This window comes from Triturus cristatus, chromosome 4_1 (assembly GCF_964204655.1).
Source record: "Triturus cristatus chromosome 4_1, aTriCri1.1, whole genome shotgun sequence".
NCBI classification, from domain to species: Eukaryota; Metazoa; Chordata; class Amphibia; order Caudata; family Salamandridae; genus Triturus; species Triturus cristatus.
The window spans coordinates 311,143,834-311,160,051 of record NC_140585.1 but is presented as its reverse complement, the minus strand read 5'-3'; the positions used below and the strand labels follow the sequence as shown (position 1 = coordinate 311,160,051).

At 47.0% G+C, this 16,218-nt stretch overlaps 1 protein-coding gene across 1 annotated transcript in view; it reads right to left on the bottom strand.

Moving 5' to 3' along the window:
* Positions 1–16,218, bottom strand: part of LOC146854848 (E3 ubiquitin-protein ligase TRIM39-like) — a 93,517-nt gene that overhangs the window by 24,104 nt on the left and 53,195 nt on the right. The window contains exons 4-5 of the mRNA XM_085651049.1: positions 11,578–11,600; positions 3,845–3,894 (exon numbers count right to left, since the gene is read on the bottom strand). Of these exons, the coding sequence (XP_085507175.1) occupies positions 3,845–3,894; positions 11,578–11,600 (73 nt within the window). The remainder of the gene's footprint in view (positions 1–3,844; positions 3,895–11,577; positions 11,601–16,218) is intronic.

Sequence of the window (16,218 nt, the reverse complement as noted above, 5' to 3'; positions counted from 1 at the left end):
AGTATAGCCACATCCAACATAACCACATCCAGCATAGCCACATGCAGTATTACCACATGCAGCATAGCCACATGCAGGATTACCACATGCAGTATAACCACATACAGTATAGCCATGTGCAGCATAACCACATGCAGTATTACCACATACAGGATTACCACATGCAGTATTCCCACGTGTATGATTGCCATGTGCAGCATAACCACATGTAGTATTACCACATGCAGTATTACCACATGCAGGATTACAACATGTAGTATCACCACATGCGGTTCCACTCAACCAGATATTACTGGGGACACATTCCTCTTTGGCAGAAATTACAGAAATTGTAGCAGGAAAACGACAAATAGTATTAAGGAATTATCTGCAGAAATCAGTGCAGCAGTACTCTACTGCTGTCTGGTGTTGTGTGTGCGTGCATGGCATGAGTGCATATGTGCGTGATGCGACGGGCCTAACTACGAGTGCATGGTGTGAGTGTAGACTGTGAGGGAAGATCTTATAAATTGTGAGCGTGCACTAGGTCAGTGTAGGTGCATGCGGTAGGCCAGTGTAGATGCATGTGCTAGGTCAGTGTAGGGTCACAAGCAAGGTCAGAGTAGGTTCATGAGCTAGGTTAGTGTTGGTTTATGAGCTAGTTCAGTGTAGCTGCATGCGCTAGGTCAGTGTAGGTGCATGCACTAGGTCAATGTTGGTTTATGAGCTTGTAGATGTAAGTGCTAGGTCAGTGTAGGGTCACAAGTGAGGTCAGTGTAGGGTCACAAGTGAGGTCAGAGTAGGTTCATGAGCTAGGTCAGTGTTGGTTCATGCGCTAGATCAGTGTAGCTGCATGCGCTAGGTCAGTGTAGGTGCATCCTCTAGGTCAGTGTAGGTGCATGCACTAGGTCAGTGTAGGTGCATGCGCTGGGTCAGTGTAGGTGCATGCGCTAGGTCAGTGTAGGTGCATGCGCTAGGTCAGTGTAGACGCATGCGCTAAGTCAGTGTAGGTGCATGCTCTAGGTCAGTGTAGGTGCATGCACTAGGTCAGTGTAGGTGCATGCACTAGGTCAGTGTAGGTGCATGCGCTAGGTCAGTGTAGGTGCATGCGCTAGGTCAGTGTAGACGCATGCGCTAAGTCAGTGTAGGTGCATGCGCTAAGTCAGTGTAGGTGCATGCTCTAGGTCAGTGTAGGTGCATGCACTAGGTCAGTGTAGGTGCATGCACTAGGTCAGTGTAGGTGCATGCACTAGGACAGTGTAGGTGTATGCACTAGGTCAATGTTGGTTTATGAGCTTGTAGATGTAAGTGCTAGGTCAGTGTAGGGTCACAAGTGAGGTCAGAGTAGGTTCATGAGCTAGGTCAGTGTTGGTTCATGCTCTAGATCAGTGTAGCTGCATGCGCTAGGTCAGTGTAGGTGCATGGGCTAGGTCAGTGTAGATGCATGCGCTAAGTCAGTGTAGGTGCATGCTCTAGGTCAGTGTAGGTGCATGCACTAGGTCAGTGTAGGTGCATGCGCTAGGTCAGTGTAGGTGCATGCGCTAGGTCAGTGTAGACGCATGCACTAAGTCAGTGTAGGTGCATGCTCTAGGTCAGTGTAGGTGCATGCACTAGGTCAGTGTAGGTGCATGCACTAGGTCAGTGTAGGTGCATGCGATATGTCAGTGTAGGTGCATGCACTACGTCAGTGTAGACACATGCGCTAAGTCAGTGTAGGTGCATGCACTAAGTCAGTGTAGGTGCATGCACTAGGTCAGTGTAGGTGCATGCACTAGGTCAGAGTAGATGCTTGCGCTAGGTTAGTGTGAATGCATGCATTAAGTAGGTGCAGGTGCAGGCACTAGCTCAGTGTAGGTGCATGCGCTGGGTCAGTGTAGGTGCATGCGCTAGGTCAGTGTAGGTGAATGCTCTAGGTCAGTGTAGGTGCATGCACTAGGTCAGTGTAGGTGCATGCACTAGGTCAGAGTAGATGCTTGCGCTAGGTTAGTGTGAATGCATGCATTAAGTAGGTGCAGGCACTAGCTCAGTGTAGATGCATGTGTTAGGTCAGTGTAGTTGCATGAGCTGGGTCCGTGTAGATGCTTGTGCTAGGTTAGTACCGGTGCATGTGCCAGGTCAGTTTACATGCATGCATTGGGTCCGTGTAGATGCATGCGCTAGGTTAGTGTGGGTGCATGTGCTGGGTCAGTTTAGATGCATGCGTTGGGTCCGTGTAGATGCATGCGTTAGGTCAGTGTAGTGGCATGCGTTGGGTCCGTGTAGATGCTTGCGCTAGGTTAGTGTGAGTGCATGTGCCAGGTCAGTTTACATGCATGCATTGGGTCCATGTAGATGCATGCGCTAGGTTATTGTGGGTGCATGTGCTGGGTCAGTTTAGATGCATGCGTTGGGTCCGTGTAGATGCATGCATTAGGTCAGTGTAGTGGCATGCGTTGGTTCCGTGTAGATGCTTGCACTAGGTTAGTGTGAGTGCATGTGCCAGGTCAGTTTACATGCATGCATTGGGTCCGTGTAGATGCATGCACTAGGTTAGTGTGGGTGCATGTGCTGGGTCTGTGTAGATGCATGCATTGGATCCGTGTAGATGCATGCGTTGGGTCCGTGTAAATGCATGCATTGGGTCCATGTAGATGCATGCGTTGGGTCCGTGTAGATGCAAGCTCTAGGTCCCTTTTGGTGCTAAAACTCTGGGAAATAGAATGTGTTATGTGGTAAATACCAAATTCTGAGGTAATTTCCCATTCAATAGTCCCAGAATACTGCAGTAGCTGAGTTGCTCGCAGTTGTCAAGCCTAGCAGTATCATTAATGTGAGGTGTGAAATTACCGCATCTGAATTTCCAATAAACTTAGCATGAATGTCCAAGGGGAAGAAGGATTTAAACAAAGGAAATGCGGCAGCACGTATACAGAATGGAGATAAGTAGAAATCTAGAAAAATCTGGAAAAGACAAAGTTTAGAGACACAAATCAAGTAACTGCACCCTGACGTGAGTGCACGTTACCACTAAATGGCATACGATACCATACCACACCATACCATATCGCCATCCCATTCAATCCATTACCACCATACCAAAGTATCCCATACCACTATACCATATTATACCATGATCTCACCCTATAGTACACCACACCATACCATCATAACATTCCATAACATACCAGTCCACACCATCCCATCTGATCCCGTCCCACCATAACATCTCATAACATACCTTACATACCATACCATTCCGTAGCACACCACACAACACCACACCATAGCACACCACACTACACCACAACATACCATAGCATATCACACCACACCATAACACACCAAATCATAGCATACCACACCATACTACACCACACCACATCACACCATACCACACCATACCATCGCATACCACACCATACCATAGCACACCACACCATACCATAACACGCCACACCATACCATAGCCCACCACACCACGCCACACCATACCATACCATAGCCCACCACACTGTACCATACCACACCACACCACACCACACCATACCATACCACACCATACCATAGCACACCACACCATACCATACCATAGCCCACCACACCACACCATACCACACTACACCACACCATACCATACCATACCATACCACACCACACCACACCACACCATACCATACCACACCTAGCGCTGGGACACTCCCGGGTAGCCATGCGCTTTACAAATGCCCATTCATTCATTCATTCATTCATTCATACCATAGCACACCATACCCTAGCACACCACACCATACCACACCACACCGTACCATAGCACACCACACCACATCATACCATATCATATTCATGAACAGTAATATTCAGAGCTAATCATCACAATGGTATTTACCTTTATAACTCTTCATCACCTCTGGGCTCTGAATCTTCACATTATTACACCTGTAATAACACACATATCATCTTTGTATTAAACAACAATGACAGCTACAGGAACAAAGGATGAACATCACATAGGACCTGTAGTTGAAATAAGATTCAGTATTAAGAGCAGCGCCTGCGGACTAGAGCTCAGTGTGAGTTACTCTTCATATAAAACAGTCAAAGCTCTAACGATATCCAAAAGTACCTTTAACATCTTATGACAGGATGTGGGTGTTCTATGGCAGATGGCTCAGTGAGACCAGTGTGCTTTATATGATGCTATGGAGTGCCTCGTTGTGGGTTTTCTAGGAGCGGCCGTTGGCTGAGTGAGAGGGGGGGCTGACTAACAGGTGACATGTGCTCCTGGTGGAGTCTTGTGTATATACTTAATAAATACCTTCCTACCTGACGTCCACGTGAATTCCCGACAGCACCCACAACACAACATTGTCACATCCAATCCCTGCCAGTGTAAACCTTGTCACCATTCTCTACAACTAAGATATTGAAAAGCCTTTGTGGGATATATAAGGAAGATATGAACCCAGACTGCTTAGTAATGAAAAACTGGTTGCAAAACAAAAACTCCCACGTCTTACAGAACAGCAGATTTTAGGCTGTAGGGGAAGGATCACAGAGGGAGAGATAAGGGAACAGGTCAGGAGGCAGCAGGTCCAGAGGGGATCACAGCAGGAGTGATGAGGGAACAGGTTAGGCGGCTCAGTAAAGGGAAAGCAGAAGGCGCAGACGGGATCACAGAGGGAGAGATAAGGGAACAGGTTTGGAGGCTCAGTAAAGGGAAAGCAGCAGGAGGACCAGGAGGGATCACAGAGGGAGAGATAAGGGAACATGTTAGCTCAGTAAAGGGAAAGCAGCAGGCCCAGACGGGATCCCATCTGAATCCTCTTTCTGTTTCTGGGTATCTTATTTTAATGAGATGTCTCTGGAAGGCTGTTAAATTCCACCCTCCTAATATGAGGCAACTGCAGTTATGATCCTTAAGCCGGGTAAAGACGCCAGGTTAGTGGATTACTTTAAACCTATATCTTAGTTGAACTGTGATTACAAAATGATTACAGAAGGTTGTCAGATGTCCTTCAAAAGTTGATCCATTTCGATCAAAAGTGGTTTGTGCTTGGAAGGAAGCTGTATGAATTAACCCAATGACTTATCGGTGCGAATGATATGGCCGAGGCCTCTAATCTCCTGTTGACAATCTCAAGTGGGTGAGGGCTAAGTAACAACCTAAAAAAGGGGTTTCCCAGTGGTATTGGGTATTCATTTCGCAACAGATAAGAAAATGGGAGTCCCATACCTGCACTGGGCAAAGGATCTTCTGGCGCTAGCTAAAGAACAATTATAGCGAATATCTTTAAATCTGTTATACACTCTGATCAAACCAGTACCACCTAAAAAGAATCATTTGTTTACTCTCCATAGACCTTATTGGTCACCAACGAAGTTGGCTAAGATCACATAGGAACCATTAAAATATTAGAAGTGCGGTGACACAGAGGCGGATGATATACGCATGTCCGTGAACTGCCTGTTATTTGCCTTCTTCTGGTGGTATGTAAGTCAGGTGTTTCAAGAAATTAATAGCTGCGAAGTTAACATAAGCCCCTGCCTGATCCGATTTGGGATGGACTTGTGCCCGTACTGGGGTACTATTAGAACTAACAGTGGAACCTTCTAACTTACAGCACCTGTTCTAATGTCACTCCCAAAATGTTCTCCCTAAAAGAGTGTTATCACACATAAATTAAGGAAGTGTGTGCACTCTGAATAGCACCCACTGTTACAATGCTGGTTCCCAAGGGAACTTAATCAAACAGATCAAAAAAAGCCAAGGTGCACCACACATTTGCGCATCGAAGGACCTGTCTGTGAGCATATTTTTTTCAAGTCGCGACTTGCATATTGCGGTCTGGTAAATACTCTCTTTATACAAACATCTTAGAAATTTGCCATTCAAACCGATGATAATTCTACGGTCCTGGACATACTCCGTCTAGGGAAGATATCCTTATATGGAAAAAGAAAAAAAGAACTTACAGAGAAGATCTTTCTCTCATTTTAATAACATCGATCATGAAGTATACATCTGATCTTTCTCACAATCTGCCCTGAAGAAGTCCTGTTTCAGGACGAAACGCGTCGGCTGTGTCGCACTGTAATGTCCATTGCCTTATGAACTTGGAATAAAAAGACAAAATTAACGAATACTTATCTGTCTTTTCAATTGGAACTGGAATATATATATTGTCTTACTTGACTGTTTTTTGCAAATGTGTGGTGCACCTTGGCTTTTTTTGATTTGTACCCGTACTGGGACGAGTTAAACTCAGATCAGGCCTCACTGATATTTTTTCTGATATCGCGAGCAAGAACGGAAATCTGTAAGAAATCGATTACTCCCGACACACCAAAGGTATCAGAATGGCTCAGATCTGTAAAAGATGTCAGTAGACTAGACTTGGAGCGCAAGTCGGCCTCAGTAGATGATTAGTGCCCCATACCACCTCTGCAGAGAGGAGAAGTCATGTCACTATACGCTGTAACCTCTGGGCACTGTTACTTCTTAGGATTCTTCTTTTCATCTTTGGCTCCGGCATCCATAGGATCTAGCTGTTCATTTAGCCTATGGTGGATTCATAGGATCAGCATGGCCATTCATTTTATTAATGATAGATAAGATGGGGGGCGTGGCCAACAAGATGGCCGGGAGGCAGCACTAAAAGAGAGCTCCAGCCCAGACACAGGCATACTCCATCCTCCTGCCGCCCCCTCGACTCTGAAAATCTTGAAACTGATCTCCGGATAGGGCGGTGCCAGGGGGCATGGAAATAGTGACACCCCGGAGCTGTCTGCAACGCGCTGATGCACAAACCGAGGAGAGGCCTACAAGTCACTACCTCCCTGCTGGAGACCAGGTGGCCTGCCGAAGCTGTGGGGTGGAACCTGGGGATCTGCCGCAAGGTGGGGAACGGAGTGTGGGTGGCAAAGTGGGATGGCTGATACCACGATAGTGGTGAGGCCGGCCCGCGGACAGAACCTGCAGCCTGTAACGGAGCCCCAGCACGCCTCCGCTCCTGGTGACTGCCTCGCCACGGAGAGACCCCCCAACATGGTGGCTGCATTGATTTACCCCCCTCCTGAGGCCGAGTGCAAGAGAGACTGTGACTGCTGATCCCCTGGACATTGCAGGCACTCCTACATGCCGTGGTGGAGATGAGCCGCGACAACGGTGCGCCCTGGTTGATGCAAGGGGCCCACGGTAGGATGCTGGGGACGGATCCAGTGGTGGCCCTGGTGGACCCATGGTGCTTGAGGAGGAGCTTTTCTGTGGACTCCCCCACCCTCCAGGTGCTGTGCAGGGGTATGCCTGGAGGGTATAATAAATGTGGCTGTACACACAAGCGAGAGGCTGCCAGCAATTGTTTATTTGCCCCACCCCGGGATTGAGGGTCGTGGAGAGGAGCGAGAGGAGACTAGTAGTCAGCCTTGGCAGCGTGGAGGTGAACTGGACTGGACGTGAACCCACACTCTTGGTGGCTGGTCCCATTGACTGGTGAGTGGGCTGTGTGACTTGCAACCTGCCATTGATCCTGACATTCTCCTCCTATAGGATTTTCGCTGGTAACTAGCTCTGAACTAGGAGCATGGCCTCCACAGTCACATGACTGCCTGGTGCGATCCCTGCACAGGCATCTGAACACCGGACCCTGGATTTGCATCAGAACTGTAGGTGACACCAGGAGGTGGGAACTCTGTATCCTCTGTGCTGCTGCACCCCGCTGCTACTCCTGGAGTCCCTCACACAGCTTACCTGTGGAGAATTGGACTGGCACCACTGGTGGCATTCATTCTAGACACACAAGGTGTGGGGAGCGACCACAACTGCAGCGCTTCCGCCAGAAATCCTGGAGATATTGAGGGAGAGAAAGTTGCAGGTCCTCAAGGTGGCATGGGTAAGGACAAACTGCGCAGGGGCAGCAAGCAGACAAAGATTGACCAGTTCACGGTACAGGGAGCGGGTACCACGACATCACAGTCTCTTGAAGAGGTGACACAACCTGCAATGGAGCCCTCGGGGGCCCAGATTCTGGCAGCAATTGAAGCCTCAGGCCAAAACCGAAGCCATGGCCATAGACATGAACCTCCTCCACACCGACCTTCGCATGGTAGCTGTGCGATCAGTGGAAACGGAGACACAGGTCACAGAAGTGCGGGGGGAGATCTCCACATTGAAGGTGACGGTGGCCGCCCAGGCGATCTGCTTGAGTCGATTGGAGGCACGGATGGAATATGTGGAGGGCTGGTCCTGCAGATGTAACCTATGATTTATGGGATTCCCCGAGGGTGCCGAGGGTAACATCCCAGAGACCTTCATGGAATACTGGATCAAGACGGCACTCACAAACGTGACACTATTTTTTGTGGTGGAAAGGGCCCACAAGTCATTGGTCCTACCGCCGCAACCAGGAGCTCGACCCCGAAGCTTAATAGGGAAATTTCTCAACTACAGAGAATGGGATAAACTACTATGAGGGGTTCGGAGCCATGGAGACCCGATATTTGTAAATAGCAGTATACGAATATTCCCAGACTATACAAGAGCTGTCCAATTGCAATGGCAGTCCTTTAGTAGTGTCAAACAAAAGCTAAAAATGATTGGCTTGATGTATATGTTGCCTTATCCTGACAAACTGAAGGTGCTGCGGGATGGACGTTCCTATTTTATCATAATGCCAGAGAACACTTGGGACTGGCTGGAGGTCCATAGTGCTGAATGTCAGCCTTCGACATCTACGGGACGGGCTCGGGATTCACTGTGGCAGAAAGAAGGCCCCTCGGCTACTCCAAGGAGACAAAGCCAACGTAGACGCCATTCCAGATCTGCTGCGAGAACGGTGGTGCAATCTGATGGTACTCTGGACCTAGCAAAACAATGATAGGAGTTAGAAGCAGCCAAGGCCTTAGTAGAGGCAGTTACATCTGCTGCTTCCTCAAGCACAGAATCGGATCTGTTGGGGACTCACGAACACCCGAGCGAGCAGATGGTCGAATATGGACACATATTTATGGACCACACTGAAGGTGCTGTAGAATGATGTTGCACTTGCCCTTGGCGTGACAGGTATGAGTAGGGCTGGAGGGGGAATGCCACCCAGTAGTACGACGGGACTGATTAGTCTGTTTAATGAGGCTCCTCCTGGGACACTCGGTCATTGTTGTACGGACTTTAAGTGAGGTGTGATAAGATGAGGTGGTGGCACTGATAAAGGGCCCGGGTCATTCACCCACCAAGCTGCCAACCCTCCCTTTTTCCCTTGCTCTATTATACTTTACTTCTTGTTTTTCTCCCATACCGTCTCCCATTTCTACTTTTCTGTGGTGTGACTGATTACCTGACTACCAGTGTGAGAACCTCAGGGTATTAGGGAGCGGAACTGCTGATTGAGCCACCCCCTGGTGTGAGATCTGACTGTTTTCTGCCCCTAAGATATAATACCAGTTTATACCCAATAGAGGGATTGTACACACACTGTAGTTTAATTGAGACTGATTTTGGGTGGGTGGGAGTAGCATTATGTGTGGGAGGACACTAGCTAAGTTGAAAGGTGTTTACCCGGGTGGTATAATGGGAGTTGCATATGGTTTGGGGTTATTATCGTTGTTGAAGCATCAGTTGTGTGTCTGAGGGCGGCGGGGGTTTGGGAATGGTGTGGGGAGGTTTGTCTGCGGAGGAGGAGAGCGAGGGGGGTGGGATGTTACGAGATGGGTGAAATTTTAAATTTGCCACATGGAATGTGAGGGGTCTAAACTCCTTCGTGAAACAGTATAGAACACACATCTATCTTAGAAGGATTAGAGTTCATTTAGCTCTCCTCCGAGAGACACATATGTTGGAGACAGAAGCCCAGAAACTCCACAAACTAGGGGACCGCTTTACTCATCCACTTATTGATCCTATGCCAGAGAGGTATCCATATGGGTGGCTCAGGGCTCTTATTTCAGCTGAGTGGCCGGGTTGCGGACGTGACAGGATGCTACATACTCATACACAACCTATTGAATGGCCGGAATATCTGCTTGCTTAAAGCAGTGACAAGAGTGACTTTTTCAAGGCCCTAGAAATGGAATTATATACTCCATCCGGAAATTCACGGGACAACTATTCGTACATTGGCCCTTTTCATTGTATTCCGCTACACATGGAATCACTTCCCTCGTTTCACCTGGGTGACCAGTTTCCATTCTAAACTGGTCTACTTTTATATGTTGTTATTTGCACTTCCCTTTTTACTACTCAGGAGACTTTGCTCTCCTTACGGTGTACTGATTTTTACTTTTCTGCATAATCCTATATTTCCTCAGCATGGTTGCATATACATGCAGTTTTATATATATTTTAAATAGATTCCGACAAGATCTTCTCTGTATCTATCGGACTACTTTTGGACATTGTCCTTACTACAGGGCGCTCAGGTATTCTATATTTTTATTAAGTCTCACAACTAATATATATTCTTTCCTTGCATGCAAAAAAGGAACACCAAATACACATATTTATTTGTATCTTAGAGAGCACAATGCATGCGAAATCTAGTTTTTCACTTGTATTATAATATATACGGGCATTCCCTGTGGTCCCCATAGGTTCTCTTCTTTCGGTCAACATCACCTATCATGGGTACCGCTTTTTATGGCCTTGGGTGTGCTGACGCTACAATGCATTTTTACATAATATCCCCAGTGCGTTGTGACCAGCATATATAATTTCATGTCACTATTTTCCTTCGCCTCATCACTGCTATCTGAGGTTGACACATATGAATTTTACGAATAAGATTTCATGAGAGATGATGTTCTATACCAATGTATGTATATTTTCTGCAGCCTTGAAAGGGTCCAATGGACGAAACACGTGTCGGCTGCTTTTGCTCGTATAGACCAGATATTGGCTGTTCCTGCTCGTATATAAACCAAACATTGTGGAAACTAAAAATGGAATAAGATAACTTCACAAAAAAGGGCAAATAATTTGATGGACTTCACCTTAGGACTACTTTCTTTATTAAATGGACTTTCTATGTGTGATCTAGTACTTATTATTTTTTGTAATTTTTGCCAAGGACATTGTCCTAAGCAGGTGAGCACCCTAGGTGGCAGGGTGTCTGCAGTACCATGTTAGCACCTCTACCCCACATGAAGATATATGTGTATGATCTAACATCCCTAACAATAGTGCTGAAAATTGGATCTGCAATTGTCGTGAGCATAGCCACCATTTGTGTTTGTGTAGTTAGGAAATTATGACTTAGTTTTTGCACAACTCTGATTTGAGTAATACGTAAAGAGATCTTTCCAGAATGTGCTTGCGTTTTCTGTGTGTTCAGGTTACTTTTCTTAGGACTTCAGTTAAGCTTAAAAGATGCAAATAGGTTTTGTGAGGACAGCAACTAATTTTTGTTGCAATTATTTCAGGAGTTTCCTGATGACGCAGGGGAGTTTATTGAGAAATTAAGTTTTCTGGGGAGTCTGAGGACTTAAAGGTATTTTTCAGAATGTGAAGTGATTTTATGAGGATCTGAAAGATTCCCAACACTTTGTGTGAGCTCAGTAGTGGTGTTTACACACTGCAGCAGTGAGACCTGCTCCTTACACACTGACAGGAGGATAATAAACCACCCTTACCTGCTTAGGGTGCTTCTGACATCCTGAAAAACAGAGAAACAAACACAGTGAAATCAGTTTCCACAGGAGATCTTAAAGTTATGGCAGTATTTTTAGGAGTGACACACTTCTATCTATGGTTAAAAAACAGTGACTGGGGTCACGTGACACAGCACATTCTGGGGTGTCGCATGACTAAGCACAGAATGAGGAATTCTGAATGAGGTCACATGATATAACAGAAACTGATCTTCGGAATGGTAATGACATAGCACAGTGTAATTCTGAATGGAGTCACAAAAACACAGCACATTCTGAATGGAGTCACCCGACACATTGTATGATGTTCGCAACAGGGTCACATGCATGGGCATCATTTAGGGATTGCCAGGGGTCGCACCTGTGACTCCTGGCTTGCCCCTTGTGACCCCTGGCACTGCTTGTGCGACCTCTGGCTTCAGAAGTAGCAAAATGAGTACCGAGAACACAGCGGACGCTCGCCCTTATGGGAGTCGTTCTCCACCTTTGTTTTCAGCCAATTTTATGTTAAACTAATAGTGAGTAATAGATTACTATTCACTGTTAGTGTAGTAAAAAATGGGGCACGAGGATCTAGAATGAGAACTTCTGTAGCAGATGTCTTAAATAAAAAAATGCTTTTAAATGTATGTAGGGTACGTGCTTGGGGATCGGAGTGTGGTTGTGTGTTTGTGAGTGTTTGTACGTGTGAGCATGAGTGTTTCTAAGTAAAAGTGAGTGTCAGTGACAGGTGGTATGTGAGAGCCACTAAAAGGTAGTGAGTGAGAATAAGTGAGAATGAGTGGCAGTGAGCATGAGAGTCAGAATGAGTGACAATAAGAGTGAGTGCACAAGTGAAAAAGTATGAGTGAGTAGGAGTTGGATTGAATGTGAATGAAGGAGAGAGAATGAGTGATACAGAGTGTGTGAGAATGACAGTTAGAGCAAGTGAGTATGAGTAAGTATGTTGGAGTCAGAGTAAAAATGAGTGAGACTGAGGTAGACTGAGTGAGAATGAATGATTGAGTGTGGCTGAGTAAATGTGAGTGAGAATATGATGAAACGCTTGCTAGTCTGCCATTGGCCCCTGCATACTGAAGGTAATTTGTGGCTTATAGAGGGACCCATAGAAAACTTCTACTGCTGGAATACTGGAGGCAATTGTCGGCATGGGCAGGCACCTGTGAAAGCCACTGCTACTGGCACAGTGGAGGCAATTGTCGTCATGGACAGGCACCTGTGAAAACCACTGCTACTGGCCCACTGGAGGCAATTGACGGCATGGGCAGGCATCTGTGAAAACCACTGCTACTGGCCCACTGGAGGCAATTGTCGGCATGGGCAGGCACCTGTGAAAACCACTGCTACTGGCACACTGGAGGCAATTGTCGGCATGGACAGGCACCTCTGAAAACCACTGCTACTGGCACACTGGAGGCAATTGTCGGCATGGGCAGGCCCCTGTGAAAACCACTGCTACTGGCACACTGGAGGCAATTGTTGGCATGGGCAGGCACCTCTGAAAACCACTGCTACTGGCCCACTGGAGGCAATTGTAGGCATGGACAGGCAGCTATGAAAACCACTGCTACTGACACACGGCAGGCAATGTTTGGCATGGACAGGCAGCAGTGAAAACCACTGCTACTGACACAATGGAGGCAATTGTTGGCATGGACAGGCACCTGTGAAAACCACTGCTCTTGGCACACGGCAGGCAATTGTAGGCATGGACAGGCACCTGTGAAAACCACTGCTACTGGCACACTTGAGACAATTGTTAGCATGGACAGCCACCTGTGAAAATCACTGCTACTGCCACACCCTAGGCATTTGTTGGCATAGGGGGTAACTGTGACAAAATACTGGCACTAGCTCATTGGAGATGCTTCTTGGCATAAGGGAGGAAAACCATGACATACGGGGGCCACAATCACAAAATTCTAGTCCTGATGTACTAGATGTAATTCCACCCAGCGGCGGTTTATCTATGGGGCATTGCCCCCCTGTATTTGCTGGCCCCCTGGACCCTAATATGCATTTATAAAGTTTGTATTACTGGCCACGGTGCTTATTTTACAGCCGCGGGACGGCTGCACATTGCAAGCAGCAGACTTTCAATTTATGAGGGGGCGGGGGGCAGGGCATCATTATAGACGTCACCAGAACAGTGTCTGGGTCTAAAGATGTTGAAGTGCGCATGTCTGGAGGGATGGGTGTCTTCCTATGACCAACCCGACATGTGCACATAAGGCCTCTCCTACCCGCACAACGTTAGGGAGCCAGGGATCACATCTGCAGCCTCCCCGGTCTCATAAGGAGAGCTGACTTTGCCTACTCCAGCCAATCCCCACGCTGCTCTTATGCTGTGAAGCAGCTTCTGAATTGGCTCAAGAGGAGAAGAGTAGGCCTAGTCTTGGAGGCAGCAGGTTTGGATTTACAGAAGGACATGGCCAATCAGAGTATGGCTTTACTATGAAGCCATGCAGTGTTGGGTTATTTTCTATCTCTTGCTGCCTTTCCTTCAGTCGCTCTACTGTTACCGCCTCATCATCATGCCCAGCCCAGGGAGTAGCAAAGACGAGGGCGAGAAGCGATGCGAGAAAGTAACACTTATGGTAATAAACTATTTTACAGGATTAATGTTTTCTTAAGATGTTTTACAAGACAAAAAATTAACCTGGTAAACAGACATAAGAGATGCCTGAAAAGATGTTCAGAATATGGTATAAAAACATCATGAAATGCAGACTGTGTTGGTACTCAGAGACTTCCACCCCACCTGTGTGCGTCGCTTCCCGGTTGTTTTTGGACACTCCTTTACCTTGGAACATCGGACATGGTGCTGGGTCGAGGGGTAGGCATGGGCAGAACTGCAAAGAGTGGTCAAGGATGAGGCTGATCCTTCGGGGGTGGTCATCTAGTAGACGGGCGGACTCATGGTTGCGTACTCTCATGGTTATTAGCATAGTTGGTGCATAATGCTCCCCATTCCCCTTTTTTGATATGGTCGATTTGGTGCTGCTTATTGTTTGCTGTGGGGAGACTTCACCGTGCGGGAGGGAGAAGCCGGGGGTATGTTTTGAAGGCCCTCCTCCATTATACTTTCTCCACCCCCCCGTCTGGTGGGGTTCTTTCTTACTCCTTTTTCCCTGTTTCTTCTATATTTCGGGTCTAGTTCCAGGGCGACAGGCACACTGCTGGGGGGGGGGGGCATACTCATTTGCAGAGGTGCAGGGTGGGGGGTTGGGGGAGGGGACTCTTTAGTCTTTATCTCTTTTTCCATGGCCTCCTTTTTCTTCTCCGCTTCTTCTTGTTTCTTCTTTTCTGGGATCAGCGCGGTACACCTCCTTTGTTGTGAATCGTCGCCTCTCCATGTGTGCCACAGTTTCCGGGGTGTTCTCTGGGCGTTAGGTACCGGGGCCTGCAGGCGCAACTGTTTTTGATATTCTTCCCCATCCGGAATTTCCCGTGTCTGCGCCATTGATCCAATAGATTGCTGCTTATTGCTTACGTCTATTATTCTTGCCCCTTATCGCTGTTGGGAAATTGTTTGGCACCTGATCCTACTGTCTTGTTTCATTATAAAATGAAAAACCCTTTTTCTCCTGGTGTCCTACCTGCGCGGCTCACTGGCCGGACTATATTGGAATGAAGATCCTGCTCTCCGAGGTGCCGCCTGTGTTTACATTTGCTCTTATTGCTCTGATTGCTTAGCGGCCGGCCCCGGGGGGTTGTAGGCCCATACTTGTTAATGATTGAAATGTCAATAAAGCTTTTTCAACAAAAAAAAAAAAAAAAAAAAAACATCATGAAAATGGGCCGTGAAATTAAAGGGTGTCGAGAGATAAACAAAAGAGGAGTGAAAAATAAAATCACAAGGGGAAGCCAGATGACTGAGGCACAAAAATATACATTTTCTGATTGGTAAAATGTAGACTTCATCATTTAAGTAAACCATGAAACCTCGGAGATGATCTAACAAGGCCACGCAGCACTAAAACGGTAATAAAGTATGACTTCAGGATGGTAAAATTTTAAAATAACAAGAGTCCCATGGCCGTATGTTGGTTCATTACAGTAGGACTTCAGGATGATAAATATTCAATAATAAGCAAGCGTCCTGTGGTCGTATGTTGGCTAATGTTTATTGAAATTACTATCTAGAATGATGAGGAAGAAAATCAACAAACATATAAAGCAGGAGTCTGCAACCGATCGATCGCGAGCTATTGGTAGCTCGCCGACAACCTGTCAGTAGCTCGCAGCCTGACCCCACGTTTGTATTCTGTCATTGCAGTTTTGTTTATTTTTAGGCCTTTTTGGCTTCTTATCCATTCTTGCTCGCTGTCGCACACATCAACTGCTTCCATTGGCTATTAAGCTTCGCTGGGGAGTGGTGGGGCAAAGCGAGTAACATCAGTCCTGCATGAGCAGTGTTAGACTGCCCACCATCAGTGACTGGTGTGCTTCCAGTCCATGTTGGCCGCTTCTCATGGGTTGACATACAAGGTGGGATATGCAGTCTTGGATGTGCGTACACTGCCTCTGCCAGCCCCCGCGTGCTGCGACTATGTCTGCAGCACTTGAATAATGTAGGTTTGCTAGTGCGGCGGCTGTGGATGAGAAGCTTTCTCAGGAAAC